At 41.9% G+C, this 16087-nt stretch overlaps 2 protein-coding genes across 8 annotated transcripts in view; one reads left to right on the forward strand and one right to left on the reverse strand.

The window, feature by feature from the left end:
* The window catches only part of arhgef9a (Cdc42 guanine nucleotide exchange factor (GEF) 9a), a 55878-nt gene that overhangs the window by 39074 nt on the left and 717 nt on the right, over nt 1–16087 (forward strand). For 3 of the 5 annotated variants that reach the window (XM_086307602.1, XM_086307606.1, XM_086307620.1), the window contains 2 exons: nt 445–513; nt 4813–10619. In XM_086307602.1, the coding sequence (XP_086163728.1) occupies nt 445–513; nt 4813–4988 (245 nt within the window). In that variant the 3' untranslated portion in view covers nt 4989–10619. Of the gene's footprint in view, nt 1–444; nt 537–4812; nt 10620–15895; nt 16041–16087 lie in introns of those variants that run through there. The other 2 variants (XM_086307624.1, XM_086307612.1) reach the window with 2 other exon arrangements.
* LOC147337654 (ankyrin repeat and SOCS box protein 12-like) lies at nt 9483–13994 on the reverse strand. 3 transcript variants are annotated; one of them, XM_086307638.1, is made up of 4 exons: nt 13813–13969; nt 13288–13611; nt 11949–12477; nt 9483–11248 (listed from the first exon to the last, which is right to left on the reverse strand). In XM_086307638.1, exons 2-4 carry the CDS (start codon nt 13570–13572, stop codon nt 11103–11105), a joined length of 960 nt encoding a protein of 319 aa, XP_086163764.1. In that variant the 5' UTR covers nt 13573–13611; nt 13813–13969; the 3' UTR covers nt 9483–11102. The 3 variants fall into 3 exon arrangements, with proteins under 3 accessions (XP_086163764.1, XP_086163758.1, XP_086163766.1); XM_086307632.1 differs by having other exon boundaries at nt 9484–11248; nt 13808–13967; XM_086307640.1 differs by lacking the exon at nt 9483–11248 and adding an exon at nt 11297–11488 and having other exon boundaries at nt 13808–13994.

Raw genomic sequence — 16087 nt, forward strand, 5'->3', positions numbered from 1 at the left:
GTTGTAGGTAACGTTACAGTTCAGCAGATGCAGACATCAGTGTTGTTTTCTTGTCACAAGCATGAGCCTCTTGTGATGGTTACAGGGCCATTGCTGTCTGCAGGGTGATGCACCTTTTTTTTATCTCTGAGGTTTATAGATTTTGAATCTGAAAGACCAAAGTGATAATTGGGCTTTTTCTCCGGCTGGCTGGGCTGTGATCAAAATGTAGCAGAAGGTGATAAACTACAAAGTGTTTTTCAGACTGGACAGGATTTTGTTTATTGCTGGGACTGAATGATGCTTCCTCTAGTTTCCACATACAGTAAAATTAGCTCTCAGGAGCTCTGTGAATTCCAAATTAAAGAAGTTTTACTGTATTTTAAAGTTATTTAAATAAAACTTTTTTAATCTGCAGACCCTGTGTGAAACTTCTCTCCAGCACATAACGCTGTTGTCTTTTAGGTTTTGAGATCTCTGAGTACCAGAAGCGACAGGCAGCCATGACAGTGAGAAAAGTGACCAAACAGAAAGGTGAGGCAACAAGAAGATATCAGGTGATTTCCCTTTTTTTTTTTTCTTCGCTGGTGTGCTCTGTCTTCTCATCGCTGTTTACTCTTCCCTTTACCTGCTCTGTTTTTTTGCTTTCTACACCTTTTTTGACACATACTTTGTTTATGGATGGACCTAGACTAGCCTTGTAAGTCTAAGTAAGCTAGAAAAGTCACGAGCATTCACGCGTTCTCGCTATATTACTTCAGATGTATCTCCTTTTAAGTTAAATGTCTGTCAGCCTATACATGAGACTACGTTGAAGATATGACCTGATATGAGTTGTAAAGCAGCTGTTAAGCATCAATGAAAAGACAGAGGGCTGTTTGCATGAAGTATTGAGTTTAAAGGAGGATGCCGGTGTTCATGACATGTGGGTCCTGTGTCACGCTTGCCTTGAAAGTGATTTAAAATATCGCACAGAGCTTGAATTTTTCTTCTCTTACTGAGGAAAGGCCTCTTCCCACTGCACATGTTTCGCAGAAGGTGCCGAAAAACGTTTTATCACTTGTAATTCTAATGCTGAAACACTCAAAACCCTGTTTTAGATTTAAACAAACTGCTTGGTTTCTGAGCCAACTACTGTTTTGTCTATTTTTATTCAATGCAGACCTTTTATTTATTTGTTTATTCGAATAGGGACTACATAGCATGAACCATGTCGCACAGCACAGCATGGGCTAATAAGTTAATTTGCATTGCTAAGTATAGAATATAAGAACTTCAGGACTCATAACATAGCAAAGCACACACTGTAGTATAGTGAATTATTATCCAATTATTCGGGAACAGCAGGATTGATCCCTCTTTGAAGGAAAAGTGATCCTAATCCGGATCCAGTTTGAGTCCCCCTATACAAAAAATCCTGAAACCTGTTTTTTACAATTGAGGATATAGACTATATTGCCAAAAGTATTCACTCGTCTGTCTTCACACGCATATGAACATGAGTGACATCCCATTCTTAATCCGTGGAGTTTAATGCCGGTCCAACGTTAGCAGCTTTAACAGCTGGGAGGGCTTTCCACAAGGTTTAGAAGTGTTTATAGGAACTTTTGACCATTTTTCCAGGAGCTCATTTGTGTGGTTGGATAAAAAGGCCTCCACCCTAATTCATCCCAAAGATGTTCTTTCAAGTTGAGATCGGGACTCTGTGCAGGCCAGTCAAGTTCTTCCACACCAAACTCGCTCATGCCTGTTCACTGGTGCACAGTCATGTTGGACTACGTTAAGAGTTCCTACGGGTTCAAGCCCAACTCCTGAAAAACAACCCCACACCACAATATCACGCCCACCAAACTTTATACATGGCACAATGCAGTCAGACATGCACTGTTCTCCTGGCAACCACCAAACCCAGACTCGTCCATCGGATTGCCAGACCAAGAAGCGTGATTTGTCTCTCCAGAGAACTGATCGAGCTCTCTAGAGTCCAGTGGTGGTGTGCTTTACACCACTGCATGTGACGCATCAGCTGCTCGACCATGGAAACCCATTCCATGAAGCAATCTACGCACTGATCTTGATCTGAAGGCTACATGAACTTTGGAGGTCTGTAGCGATTGACTCTGCAGAAAGTTGGCGACTTCTACCCACATCAACATCAAGTGACCCCGCTCTGTGATCTTACGTGGCCTACTACTTCGCTTCCACTTTGTCATAATAACACAAACAGTTAACTGTGGAATATTTAGAAGTGGGGAAATTTCACGATTGGACTTGTTGCACAGGTGGCATCCTATCATGGTACCACGGTGGAATTCACCAAGCTCCTGAGAGCGACACATTCTTTCACAAATATTTGTAGAAGCAGTCTGCATGCTTAGGTGCTGGATTTTATACACCCGTGACCATTAACGTGATTGGAACACCTTAGTTCAATGATCTGGATGGGTGAGTGAATACTTTTGGCAATATAGTGTATATAACAGTGCCTCACCAATCCTACTAGATGCTTCACATGTTGCTGATCCCAAAGCTCATACTGGAACTACAAGGGCAACCTGATTACGTAATTTTTATGTATGAGTAAAAGTATTATTAGAAAATCTAATAAAATGATCAAAACTTAGCTTATTTGATTTCTTTTGTTTGATAGGGTGAGCTTCCCTACTTCCTATCCACACTTTTATATCATCACAGAGGGACTTGATTGCAGTAGATGCTGCATGTGACCGAGAGGTTATACAATAGCTTAAATATGCAAAGCCTGCAGAGTGTAGCATTGGAATAACAGACTGGGTATTCACAGTATTCACAAAATGTAATGAGAAGAATCATCAGAATTCTTTTTTTAAGGAATGGACACACAAGCTTGCAGTGATTTTTAAAATACATGGCTTGATTTAAAGTTTTTGCATACAAAACGTGTTTTGTTCCCCAGACACAATACATATGTGTGTAAATTAGTCAAACTTATCCCATTCTTTACATACTAGCATGTGTGGAGTCACTGCAGCCTCTACTGACAACCATGTGAGACTCACGAATCTCCTCCTTCTAAAAGTACGTGTTTTGATAGTGAACGACTAAAGCATTTTGAAATCATATGATTTTTTTTGATTCATCCTATATTTACCGAAAGGATTGTTGAAATGCAAACAGTGACATCCAATTGATTTTAATGATCAGACATTATTGTCTGTCTCATGCAATTTTATAAGACAAATGCTGCATTCAGTGGGAATTGGCCATGAGAGTGGTTGTTGGTGCTTTTGGTGCAAACAGAAACAAAACAATAGCTGTTTTGGTGAACACTGAACGCTGTGATATCTCGTAACATGTTCCACAGTTGGTCATGATTTATAATAAAATAGGGAGATTATGCCTTTTCTTCTAATTTACAGATTGAAAGTGTTCTGTTTTAATGCTACATATGTGACATTAAAAATCTATGACACATGTGTGGTATCAAAAACTGCATAGAGACCTACACTTGCCACTTATCTCGGTAAAAGAAGGAAGACGTTGAACAAGTTATTCAGAATGATAATTCTCGACGAAGCATCGGCGACAAAGCACCCACATGTCCAAACTGCCGGTATCATCCTTTACTATTTAGCCATTTTAGTGCTAGGCTAGATGTTTGTACATTTACCATTACTGATGTTCTTGCCAGTTTCACAATAAGCATGACCATCCATTAAGGTATTAATGAACTAATGACCACTGCTGGAATGTTCTCTCTGACATTAGGAACCCAGTAGATGTCTGTCAGAAGTAAATGTTGTCTGTTTCTAAGTGCTATATGTGTACATTGGCTGGCACAAGGTGAAGTACTCTCTTGAATTTCAGATTCATTTATAGATTTCATCTTGAGAAAGAGGGCCATGTTGTATGGACATGGTTTGAAAATGATAAAGGTATATGCATTAGAGTTCTCCTTAGAGCTAGCACAATAAGATGCCATGGCAACTGCTAAGCAGCATTGGGAGGTGTTGTGTCTAACGTTGGCATTGGAGCATGCGGTCACTGTCCAATCTGTTTACAAGCATTATGCTGTCTATAAACAGATAAACAGGTTCCACTAACACAAAGAGATCGAACCCTTCTAACTGCTAAAACAGTGTCTGGCCAAAAACAAAAGACACTGTTTCTCATCTTCTCATATTCTTTTCCTAAGATGCCATGGCAACTTTTGAATATTTCATCTCCAAATATTGATTGTATTTAATAATGACAGTAGCATAGTTGTGATGCTTGTAGACTGTAGCTCGACGACATTGTAGACTGTAGTTAAATGCATATTAACAGCTTTCTGTTGGCTCTATTTTCGCCACTCTTGTGTTCTCAAGTGTCGAGGGTGCTATTCAAACAAACGTGCTGTTAACAAACATGGTGGAACAGCGCCCCTTTGTCCAAATGCTCGATTTCATCGGCGTATCAGTTGTAATCTGCTGCTTCTCTTGTTTGCCCGCCACAGAGTTTGATTGAATAGCATCCTTAGTCTCCCTTGTGTCATTGCTAGAGCTGAATCTCCCAATTCAGCTTTCATCATATATTCATCATATTTTCGGGATTAATATGCAGGAATGTTAACAGTGAAGACCCATTTTGTATGTCTATGTGCCTGTTTTTGTGGAAGCATGACTTGATGTTGTGTTGTTGTGCCTGTTCCAGATGCAGTACTGATAACGTTTCCTCTTTGCTATCTGCCTCCCTCCTTCTTCTTTTTTTCTCTTTTGCTTTGTGCCCTGCACTGCCTCCTTGTCCCCTCTCCCTCCCCCACAAAACCTTCTTGCTCTTTTTCTTGTTTTGTTTTTTTGGCGCCTGCCTTCCCAGGTGTAAACAGGTGCACGCCCCCTTCATACCCGCCCCCACAGGACCCCCTCAGTGTGGGGCAGTATGAGGTAACGGAGGACATGGCACAAGGAGAGGTTTTTGAATTCAGTCAATCCAAAAGAGGCCAGGCTCCTTTCTGGCAGAATTTTAGTAGATTAGCTCCATTTAAGAAATAGAGATACACAGACTCTTCCGATGGACCAGCTATTTTTCTTAGAAGCACTAAACACTGGATGATCATGTCCCCCCTCCCCCCCCATGATGAAGAAAAAACAAAACAAAAAAACACACAAACACGAGACTTTGAAGTTAAGGACCAATGTTAATATAGAGTGTGATTGGAAGCTGCGAGAGGACTGAAGACTTGGATTTAAAACAAAGAAAAAACATATAAAAAAAATAAACACAACTTTACAGTTCATATATGTTAGTAACATTCTTAGTTATCATGCTTCTCCGGCTGAGTCAACTGTCACAAACTCTTCCCCCCTTTCTGGATAATCACGCCATCTGAATGTCCTGAAGTCATCGAGATTGTTACATGAGATCATTTTCAATCCATCTTCTGGATAGAAACACGAGGCCAAGCCAAGTCATTCCCAGTAGTATGATTGTGACCAAAACAAAAAAACTACAAAAAAAGCTGAGATCTTGCTGTGCTGCTATGAGAGATTGTTTGATGCATTCTTCTGAATGCGAGACGACGACCTCAGCCAATCGCCGCGGCCTGTGAAGGACTTGCCAAGCTCGGCTGTCAACCTCACCTCTGAGTTAGCTCCATCCTGCCACTGATCATGCACCCATCCAGCCATCTCTGCGCTGCTGATGTCTGCGTCTGGACCTCCTCCTCGCACTCAGAGCTTCATTCTCTTCTCTGTAGCAGCTTGCATATAATAGCCCCCTCCTCTCTCTTTCTTTTCACAGTCTGACATTAGGTGTTCCCTTCCTTCTCCACATCCCACTCGTCCTCTCTATCTCTCCATCCACCTGCTCTGCCTCTGTGAGTCAGTGGCTCTCAGAGGAAGAGTTTCACTCTTTTGTAAACCTGCCATTGGCCGTGATGTGATGATGGGTCAGGGAACAAATCAATAGGCGGAACATCAATAGTATATTTACATCCGTTCACCAACCACTCGTGACAGGGTATTCATGTCCGATCGCGCTGAGGGGGTGTGTGCGCGCGCTGGATTTGGCAGTGAGCTTAGATGAAGCAGCTGGGAGCAGGAGATAGGCCGGCAACGGTCCGCCTGCCTTGTGCCACAGCCCCTCTCCCATCCCGCCCTCCCTAGAGACCACCCCTGTAGCACTGTGCTGGCACCTGGGTGGAAAAGAGAGAAAAAAGCACAGCCTACCTCCAGAAAACGAGCGGTAAAAGTGAAGTTGTGATGCATTGGCCAAAAGAATAACATGTCAGCTGTCAAAGAAAAGACTTCGGTTGATTATTTTGTGTCACTCCCACTGTAAAAAAGCACAGCACGTACTCCCGTTTTGAGTATGAGCGATACAAATATCAACACGTCAGTGTGACCAATAAGTAAGAAGCCCATCCAGTATTCAAGGGGGTGGGGGGTGTCTAAAAAAGTGATAATGATTTGTGAAGTGGACCAAAACTAACTGGGGAAACAAAAAAGTCCACCGCAGCAGCGCAAGTCGATACCGTATACGGAGGTAGAAAGGCGAATTTAATCTGTAGCATGCAGGTTTCCTCTGACACATTCATACATCTCTATAGACTCCAGCTCCAAACCTCTGCTTTCTGCCTCACCCCTCCTCACGTTGCCCCACTCCCCCCAGATCTGGCAGTTAGCTCCAGCTCTGCTTAAGTGATTTCCAAAGGACTGTGGCGTGATCAGATTGGTTTTGTTTAATCAACAAAAACGTGTGTGAAGCCGTGGTCTGCGAGAGATCCTAGCATTATAGAGTCCTTCAGCAGTAAAAGAGAAGATCTGAGGAAGTGAAGAGGAAAATCTTACATGCATCGTGAAGACGTATTCTTTTTTTCCCACACTTGGAATGTAAGTGAAACATCTGTCCACGGTTTGTGACCACGTTTTGACCTCAGACACAGGAGTACATTTTGTGTTGAATTATATCACCAGATGGACAGTACATATACAGTTTGACAATTTGTGCAATGTGATATATCATTCTATATCTATCACTATTCACTACAGCGTGATATGAAAGAGTTATATTGTTCTATGTCATTTGTTTGCCTTCTTATAGGCCTTATAACCTGTTGGAGAAAAAACAGACCTTACAATTGCTTTGTATGTTGTAATTTATGTTTTGTTTCAGTAAAGGAAGTTGAGAAATTGGGTGAGTTGGCTGCTGGTGTCTGTAGAGATGGCTCCCAGTGAGATTGTTTTGGAAGATAGTTCTCCTGGCTGGGACGGCAAAAAAAGATATGGTTCCTAGGCTATCGTAACCTCAGGTCCCTTGTTATGGCCCGCTCTGCCTACCTTCCCTGCTCCCTCCAACTCTCCCTCACCCCTGCTTAACACTACCACCAGTACCAACATACAGATACAAGCATGCAGGCAAACGCACACACTAATAATCATGCTTACTTGCTGGCCCGTTCTGCTGCGGAGAGGAGAGATGCTATCTAACAGTGCCTTCCAGCATTCCACTAGTGATTATCTATTCAGTTTCACAGGCAGATTTGAATTAGTCATGTATTTTCCCTTCAGTGCATCTCTCACTCTCTCTTCCGTTCTGTTCCCACAACCCCCGCCCCTTCCCTCATGCACACTGGGAATTCCTCGTTCCCCAGTGCACGAGAGCCGCTCGGACAGAAACTTAGGCTACGTTCACACTGCAGGTCTTGATGCTCAATTCCGATTTTTTGATCAAATCCGATTTTTTTTGTCTGCTCGTTCACACTACAAATAAAATGCGACAGCAAACGCGCTCTAGTGTGAACCCTCAAAGCGGCCGCATGCACAAAAGAAGACGTCACACACAACGCGCTCTGTTTAGACCCAGAGCAAACAGTATTGTTTGACTGTTTCAGACTTTACGTTTCCCATTTTTGCTTTAAGTTATAAAGTTATTTTGTTATTTACATTTGGCCTAATAATTATCCTTATTGCTGTTTTAGAGAGGAGCGGTGCTTCAAAGGATAGTTAAAGACTTCTGTCAGAATCTGCAGATTATACAGTACTAATAAAATGTTCACATTTCTCCAACGTTGTCTTCCCAACAGTTTCACTGACATCTACACTGGATGGCCAGGAAGCGTTCGCGATGTCTTCTCGGGCGCTGATAATTGGTGTCTGTCTTGTGTCAGTGACATAAAAGACAGATTTAATGCGACATGACCATTTAATTAATGACCATTCAGCAGTCGCTTTCTAAAACATCGGATATGTATCGGATTCAGTACCACATACGAAAGTGACCCAGATCGGATTTGAAAATATCGGATTTGTGCCGTTCACACTGTCATACCATGATCGGATATGGGTCGCATAGGGTCAAAAAAGTCGGATTTGATGTGCTTTAGCCTGCAGTGTGAACGTAGCCTTAGAGGTCAGGCCACTTTTTCCATATAAGTAGATACTGTGCTGTTTGACTGCGACCCATTTAAAAATTGAAAGACGACTCATTTTCATATATTATCGCACATTTACATAGGAGCAGTTTTATTGCACATTAGAAATGTATTCCAATTTCAGATGTTTAGAAACATCGACTTCTTTTATTGTGTATTTAACACGCTGAAAAACAGTTTAATTTGAATATATAGTAGGAAGCAGATTTCCATTGGTCAACTTAGGTTCGCGTGTCGATCTATATTATTAAAAGTGAGTTATGAATCAAGAGTCATCTATTTTACCTTTATCAGCTACACACTGTAAATACTGTAAAAAGAACAGATCATATATTTGGATATCGGTATTTTGCGTTGGAGACGAATGTTGTTCCAGTTCTAGCGTGCGGTAGATCTCAGTACCAGGTAATTGCATGCTTGTGGCATCCAATATTTTGCATGAGACTTAAGGCAACACTTAACGAGATCATTTAGTTTTGTTTAACTTCCAATTGAATCTTCTTTTCTTTTTTTTCCCCCCGGCAACACAGAACCATTCATTTGTGTGTACCCATACCATCTCACTAAAGGGAGTTCTTTTCTCTGTCCACCTGTCTCCTGCTCACTTGGCATTACAGGTTGTAGCTTCTGTTTTTTGTATTACTATTATTACTATTATTATTATTTATTGACACATAAGAGGGGAACATCTTTTCCTGAATAAAACACTGAACTGCTGATAGGGAAAATCAAAGGCACTGATGTTCTCTTAGCCCAGATATGATGGGTACTATAAACTCTAGCATCGTTTTAAACCCACACTGCTATGCTACAGACTGCTGGTTAATATTTTTTTCCTAAATATATGACTTTTTTTGGTTTGTTTTATTTTTTTGTGGAGTGCCATTATGTGCAGAGGCAAAACGGGTAATCATTTTTCTACGACAACAGTGAACCAAATATGAGTTAGCACTGATCTTGGGTGTTTGTGTATAGATTTAGAGCTGAATAAATTCGAAACCTCTTGGGACGGGCTAAAAATAAACATAATCCTGAAGAGACACACACACAGTATTTCACAGCTGTTCATATCACACTCTTGTTCCTTTTAAGTACAATGACTTGACATTACAAAGCAGTTCCTCGCTTGTATTTATTGACAGCAGTATTAAACAGTACCATTTTGGCCACATGGTTTCAATGATGTATATACGCTGGTTTGAGTTTTCTTATAAAGCTATCAATCTGACCTTGTGCTCCGAGCTGAGAGGATAGCCTTCTGTGCAAATTTATTTCTGTTTTTTCGCTTTCTCTTTCCAGTCATATAACTAAGGCCAAGTTAGTTGAATGCATCAGAAGTTGCACAGATTTATGTAATTCCTTCTAGTCCAGGGTGAGCCAGTAGACGCGTTCACTCACAGTTAGCATAGCAACATCTTCAGTAGGAACTCCTTGGAGTCGGTTATGCAGTCCTGTGCTGTTCCAGAATAGTCAGGGTAAAAGTCTTCAATGAGCCATATGCCGATGTTGGTGTTCAATGGCAACAAACAGAAGACTGACATCCCACATTTGGACACTATTCATTGTATATTACCATCTGGTTTCAGGGTTTGGTTTGGGAGGGGGGGGGTGTCTGGATTTTTTTTTTTTCTCAAGTGAAAAATGTACTCACAGAATCCATATCCTTTGTCATCATATGCAAACATTTGTCATTTTCTTTCTTGCTGGCTTTTGAGTTTGATTATTTGTTGTAGAGATGAAAAACCTGAAAAATAATGCCTATTCAATCCAGAAACTGTGAATGGGAGAGTGGAAATGTCAACTGTATGTACATTATATGTTTTGATGTAATCAGAAGCACTGGGAATATGTTGTACTTTGCTGTAAAAAAAAATCAATCCATATCTGATATAGCTGTACTTTTTGTTGAAAATAAAACTACAGAACTGCGGGGGGGAGGGTTCGAGGCATCAGTCTGTGAGTGAGAGCATTGTGCTGGCCTTCCTGTCGTGTGACATCATCTCCTGTTTGTTTGTAGGGCCCATTCCTAACAGTTGACACATTAACTCCAGGATATATTATGTACGATAAATAATATTACAGTGGTAATCACTAATCACACACACACACAAAAGAAAACTTTTTTTTTTAAATCAACAAACTTCTAAACACTAAAATTGAATCCTGAAAATAATTATGCTCTAATCAATAAGTAATGAGCGTTATGGAAATATATTCTCCCAGCTGGAGGCACTGAAGTGGAGGCTTTTCATTCTGCTTCCTGGTGTTTTGAAGTCCAAAGACACAAGAATGTTTTTCAGGCAAGATCTAAGACATCCTGTTGTGGTGCAGACAGTGTGTGTGTGTGTGTGTGTGTCTGGATGTCTAAATAAGTAAGGTGACTACATGTGTCTGTGTAATGTTACCCGAGTGAAGGAGTGAGCCAAAGTGGATTTAGTGAGGTAATATCAGAATAACAATAGTGCCTGTGAGGAGCCTCAGATTTTGACATCCACAACGTATGGTGTTACTGTGGTCTCTAGTGGCCACTGATGTTGTTACACTTCCCAAAGATACAGTGGATTTTCCAACATGGAGCCCTCCTTTTGCTTCTAAAAGCTTCATAGACATGAAAGAAAATCATCTGACTTCACAGCTATAAACAATTCGGATGTAAAACAGTCCTTTAGCTTGTTCTGGTAAAAATTTAAAAAATGTATAAAAGAAAGAAAATTTTTAAAAAAGAAGAAAAGCATCACATGGCGTCTGAGGTTTCATGTTTCAAGTAATTTCTCAGGATCAGAGGAATGTCCAAGCTGTCAATTGCAGGCTCCTTGTTAGCAAAAGGGAGGTATCCTCTGATTGCCAGTCGAGCCTGTGACATCAGAGATTTGGGGCAAACTGTTGAAGAAACAGAAAACAACATTTGTATGCTGAGGTATTATAGCACCAACTCATAACAAAAGGCACTTTATGACAATTTAGGTAAAGACCCCACAGAGTATTAAAGGGAAAACCACAACCATCAGATGATCCCCTATGAGCGAGCGCATGGTGACTGTAGGAAGAAAAAACTTCCTTTGAACAGGAAGAAACCTCTGGCAGAACCGGGCTCAGGGAGGGGCAGCACTTCTGCCATGACTGGTTCGTGTAAAGAAGAAAGACGAGAGAATATAAAATTGAATGGCATGCAGCAGTGGTGTATAAACACATGTGAAATGTAAAGAGTAAAGAAGAAATCCTCATTGCATCACGGGACAGCCCCCTGCAGCCTGAGCCTATTACAGCATAACTACGTGATGGTTGAAAGTCACCTGATCCATCCTTACTATAACCTTTATTAAAAAAAACCCAAAAGGAAAGTTTTGAGTCTAATCTCAAAAGCACAGAGGATGTTTGTCCCCTGAATTCAAACTGGGAGCTGGTTCCAGAGGCGAGGGGTCTGAAGGCTCTGTCTCCCATTCTACTTCAGAAACTCTAAGAACAATAAGTTAGGCTGCAGCGTGAAAGCAAAGCTCTATCATCATGGGGTCTGATCATTCAAGATTTTGTATGTGAGGAGAAGGATTTTAAATTAAATTCGGGTGTGACTCGCTCTCACCTCTCTCCTTGAGGAGAAGAAGCAGAGCTTCGTTCTGCTTAGTGGTTTTGTCAATGATGAGTGTCGGCAGATAGACGTCTGCTCCAAAGTCTATAAGAAGCTGAATGTACTCCACCCCACAGCCGTAGCGGAGACACACCTCCAAAACTGTCTTCGGCTGTTTGATCCTGGCCAACATTTTCTCATCTGTGCAGTTGTAGTTGGAATTTGCACCGTGAAGAAGGAGCAGTTTAAAGCAGTCCAAGTGTCCATACACAGCTGAGATGTAGAGGGGCCCTCTGCACGCTGTGGCGTTGGAGGCCCATTCGGGGACTTTGGGCTTCACATCTACCTCAGCTCCAAACCGAAGCAGCTCTCTGAGTATGTCGACGTCACCCTCTCGGGCAGCGGTCAGCACCGGGGAGCAGTTGTTGTACTGGCTGCCATTGGGATCTGCTCCAGCATTCAGCAGTGAAACTACACAGTCCAGATGTTTCCCACTGACAGCTGTGAACAGAGGCGTCTGGGCCTTCACGTCCAAGCTGTCAACCTGGATTCAGACATAAGAAACCAACAGGCTTTTTTAAAAGTAGAAACAAAGTTTGTTGATACAAGAAATTACGCCACTGATTTATCACCGCAAGTACTTTTCCCCTGAGTAAGTATCAAATACCGTCCTGTGTGCATGCGAGTAAGTGACTGGATCACAGTTTAACACCCTTCTAAGTGAAGGTATCATTTGCACAACCCAACATCCACATGTGTGCCACCGCAAGCTGTCACCTTTACTTCAGTACGATATGGTTAGCAGCTCTGTAGCTCACTGTAAGTGAAATGCTGAACTGACAATGTTGACTCTGCTCTGCTGCTGTGGGAAATCTAACCCCCCAAGGCTACTGATTAGGCTTTGACTGAAGATAATCAATTCGTTCTGCAAATCTGTTGATAGACATCTGCTGGCTTGTGCACTGAATGCACTGGAAACAAAGAGAAACATTGTTAATAGCTTGAAAAACCCAAAGAAGCATCTAATAGATGCTCTGCAGAACTGAGACGTGCTGCGAAGTTGGACTGTGTTGGTCTTGTGACTCCTAGTAACTGCTTCCACACTGCACTTAAAAATTTGATCTATTGTTCGAATTTAAAAAATCATTACGCCAGCTTTAATGCCCAAATTGTAAAATGTAATGATGCAATATATTGTAATATCACACCTTGTTTTATTACTCTTCCCTTTGAACAAAATAAAAAGAAAGAAAATCCATGATGTCCAAGTCCAAAATGTCATTTTTGTTAATAAAAAAATGAAGGCAACTTGTTACACCCTCAACATTTCATCATCCTCTCTACAAAGTCTCACCTCTGCTCCGTGCCCCAGTAGCAGCTCCAGGCACCTCAGATGTCCCAGTGCAGCAGCAGTGCGCAAGGGAGTTACGGGGACCCCCCACCCACTTCGAGCATTGATAGACTTTCTGTAATCCTCCTGAGACAGAAGCTCTGAGAGCAGAGCTACATCGTCGCTGCTCACGGCGTTGTTCAGAGCCTGACTCTGCTCGCCGTCCTCATCCTCCTCCTTGGGCTGGAGCAGGGAGAAGATCTTAGAAATGTCCATCAAACTCATGTTGGCAGCTCGGCCCAGAACCATACTGGGACTCCAGGCTAGTTCAAGTTAAAACCCTTTCATCTGCAACAGCAGAGAAAGACCATAACACCATAACTTGTCTATCGGCTTATGTTTTGTTAAGACTCATTTTTTAACATCAGAATAGCAGAAACATGAAAGAATAAGGCTCACAAGCATACACCGCAATCACGAGATAAATCAGTTTGTGCCAACTGCAACTGCAGCAGTGTGGGATTTACACTGGGAAGACACCTACCTCACCTTGTTGCTTGTTGATGGTGTTTCCAACGGGATAAGTCGAAACCCTTTCAGAGCTCCAATAAAACACAAGTCACGTGAAGTAAAGGTCCTTGAGGAATGCCCAATGCTTCCACTGGTGCAACGAGTTGAGAAAAGTGCAGTGTGTGTATGTGTGTGCTTAAACTGACAAAGGTGCCAGAGCTCCTTTCTGGGGTGGGGCGGGGGGTGTTTGGGGGCTAATTTTAGGCCACAGATGGGCCTGACTAAACTTCCATTCTTGGAGACTTGAGTCTCATGTTTATAATTAGAAAGGTGATAGAGTTGTGACACTTAGCGATTGCCCAGTGTGACTTATCTCTGGGACATTGCTGTCTCTTTGCCACAGGTCAGCGTGTGTGGCATGTTAAGCTGGAAGGTGCTGTGCTTCTATATTTCTTTTCTAAGAAGAGTGGTTATTCTGCTGCATGTGTCCTGTCATCACCCCGCTTTGCCTGGTTCACACTGAGGGAGCCATTTTGGTGAGTGTCAGCTGTGTGACTGTCAGGGTCTTCAGAGAGGAAGCCAGTCAACTGTTACCCTGCCAAACCCACCCATGTCTTCATGCTGTCCCACGTTCAGAAGGGAGGCTCTGACACACAGCACTCTTTCAGCAGATGGCACAAGACACCAGATTCCTAGCATTGTTCAAACCCCACGAAGAGGTTTTAATTTATTTGAGCACAAAGAGCAATTAAATACAGACATGGAGAATTGGCTTTTAATGCAAACTTCAAGAACACGGACTGAAAAATGGCGCAATCTCTAAGCTGGAATAAAAATGCAATAAGAAATACAGTGGACTTTTTTTTTACCACAGCCAAACTAATAACATCAGTGAGACAGTTTGAAAATAAACTATGCAGACCATGAAAGCAATGCGGTTGCTGGAAATGTTTAGTCCTTCACGTCACATTCCCTGCTGTGACATATCACATCAAAAAAGTATTGTGTCACTAAACTTGACTGTACTACTTTTATAATTTTTTACAATTAATACATTGCACACAAAATAGCACCAAATTTTAAACACAACAGTCCCATTTTTAAATTTCTTTTAAATAAACATATGTGTAACTAACTGCACAACATCGCTCTCTTTTTTAAAGTAAGAAGTTTCTTAATTTAAGTCTGTGAAGGTTCTCAGTCATCCAGGTCATCGTAGTCAAAGGAGCTTGCAAAGAAATTTAAGAAACTTCACCTAGCCCTTAATAAAACAATAATGTAATAATAATAACATCAAGAACAATAATGTTCTGTTTTATTAAAGTCTAGAAATAGTTTCTTAATTTAATTGAATTGAAAGAAAAGAAAAAAACTAAATATGCTTTATTGGTACCCTTTAAATTCCCCCGTCGACCGCCAGATGGAGGTAGTGGCGCAGTGATGGCAGGAAGTGCAGCTGTAGTAAAAACTAAAGAAGCGAGTGACGTGTTGGGAAAGCCACTTTCTTAATGAGCCGTGTGCCACGTTTTCAATTGTTTTACTAGGGCCTGGTTTAGCTAAACAACAACGATTGGTTTCGATACTCTGTTATCCCTCCCAAAAAATAAACACTTGGTGCCAACACTTAATTTAGCGCCATAAGCTAAACTTAGTCGAGGTTAATCGGTTGCGGTATTCATTTTCTTGAATGCCACTTTATCGTTTAAATAGATAGCAGTGAAGCTCTGCGTCTGTTTGGCACAGAATGGAAGAGGAGGAAGCGCTGAGAAACTACTGCAGAACAATGATTTCTCGTGTCCGGAACAAGCGCCAGTGCCCCCGGGAGCACAAACATGGAGGAGCCAAAGGGAGCAACTGGTCCGAAACTGAGAGACAAGTTGCATCAGCGCACAGAGGGAGTAACCTCCATGTTCTTGAACGCAACATAGACCCAGCCTCCCCTCATGTGGGTCAAGGTCCCGCTGTCCCACACGCCCCCTTTCAACTAGTTACGATGCTGAGGATCAAAACCTTGAAGGAGGAGATGAGACGGGTTATGAAACATCCTTGTGTGACTCTGTTTCGCCCTGTCTGGATGTCATAACGGCTGTTTCAGCCTTCATGTGCTCTTATTTGTTGACAGGTTGCAGAGGTGGAGCTGCACGGTCCCGCTGTGTGCAGCGTGTGCGCGCAGGAACAGGCTTCTCTGGCCTTGAAAACTTTTATCAGGAGGAAAAAGACACAACTGCAGATCCAAGCCCTAAAGTCCAGACTAAACACACGTTTGGGTAAGTGACTGTTAAGAGGTGATCATCTTAAGCTAACCCGCCAGCTT

Source organism: Aulonocara sp. 'chitande type north' Nkhata Bay, linkage group LG2 (assembly GCF_057382095.1).
Source record: "Aulonocara sp. 'chitande type north' Nkhata Bay isolate Kocher_YH1m ecotype deep benthic linkage group LG2, A_spYH_male_GT1.1, whole genome shotgun sequence".
Taxonomy (NCBI): domain Eukaryota; kingdom Metazoa; phylum Chordata; class Actinopteri; order Cichliformes; family Cichlidae; genus Aulonocara; species Aulonocara sp. 'chitande type north' Nkhata Bay.

Coding starts and splice junctions, on each gene's coding strand:
- LOC147337654 (XM_086307638.1), bottom strand. CDS start 13,572: ATGGTTCTGGGCCGAGCTGCCAACATGAGTTTGATGGACATTTCTAAG. Junction 12,478..13,287: donor TACTGGGGCACGGAGCAGAG/GTGAGACTTTGT, acceptor GTCTGAATCCAG/GTTGACAGCTTGGACGTGAA. Junction 11,249..11,948: donor TCTTCTCCTCAAGGAGAGAG/GTGAGAGCGAGT, acceptor TTTCTTCAACAG/TTTGCCCCAAATCTCTGATG.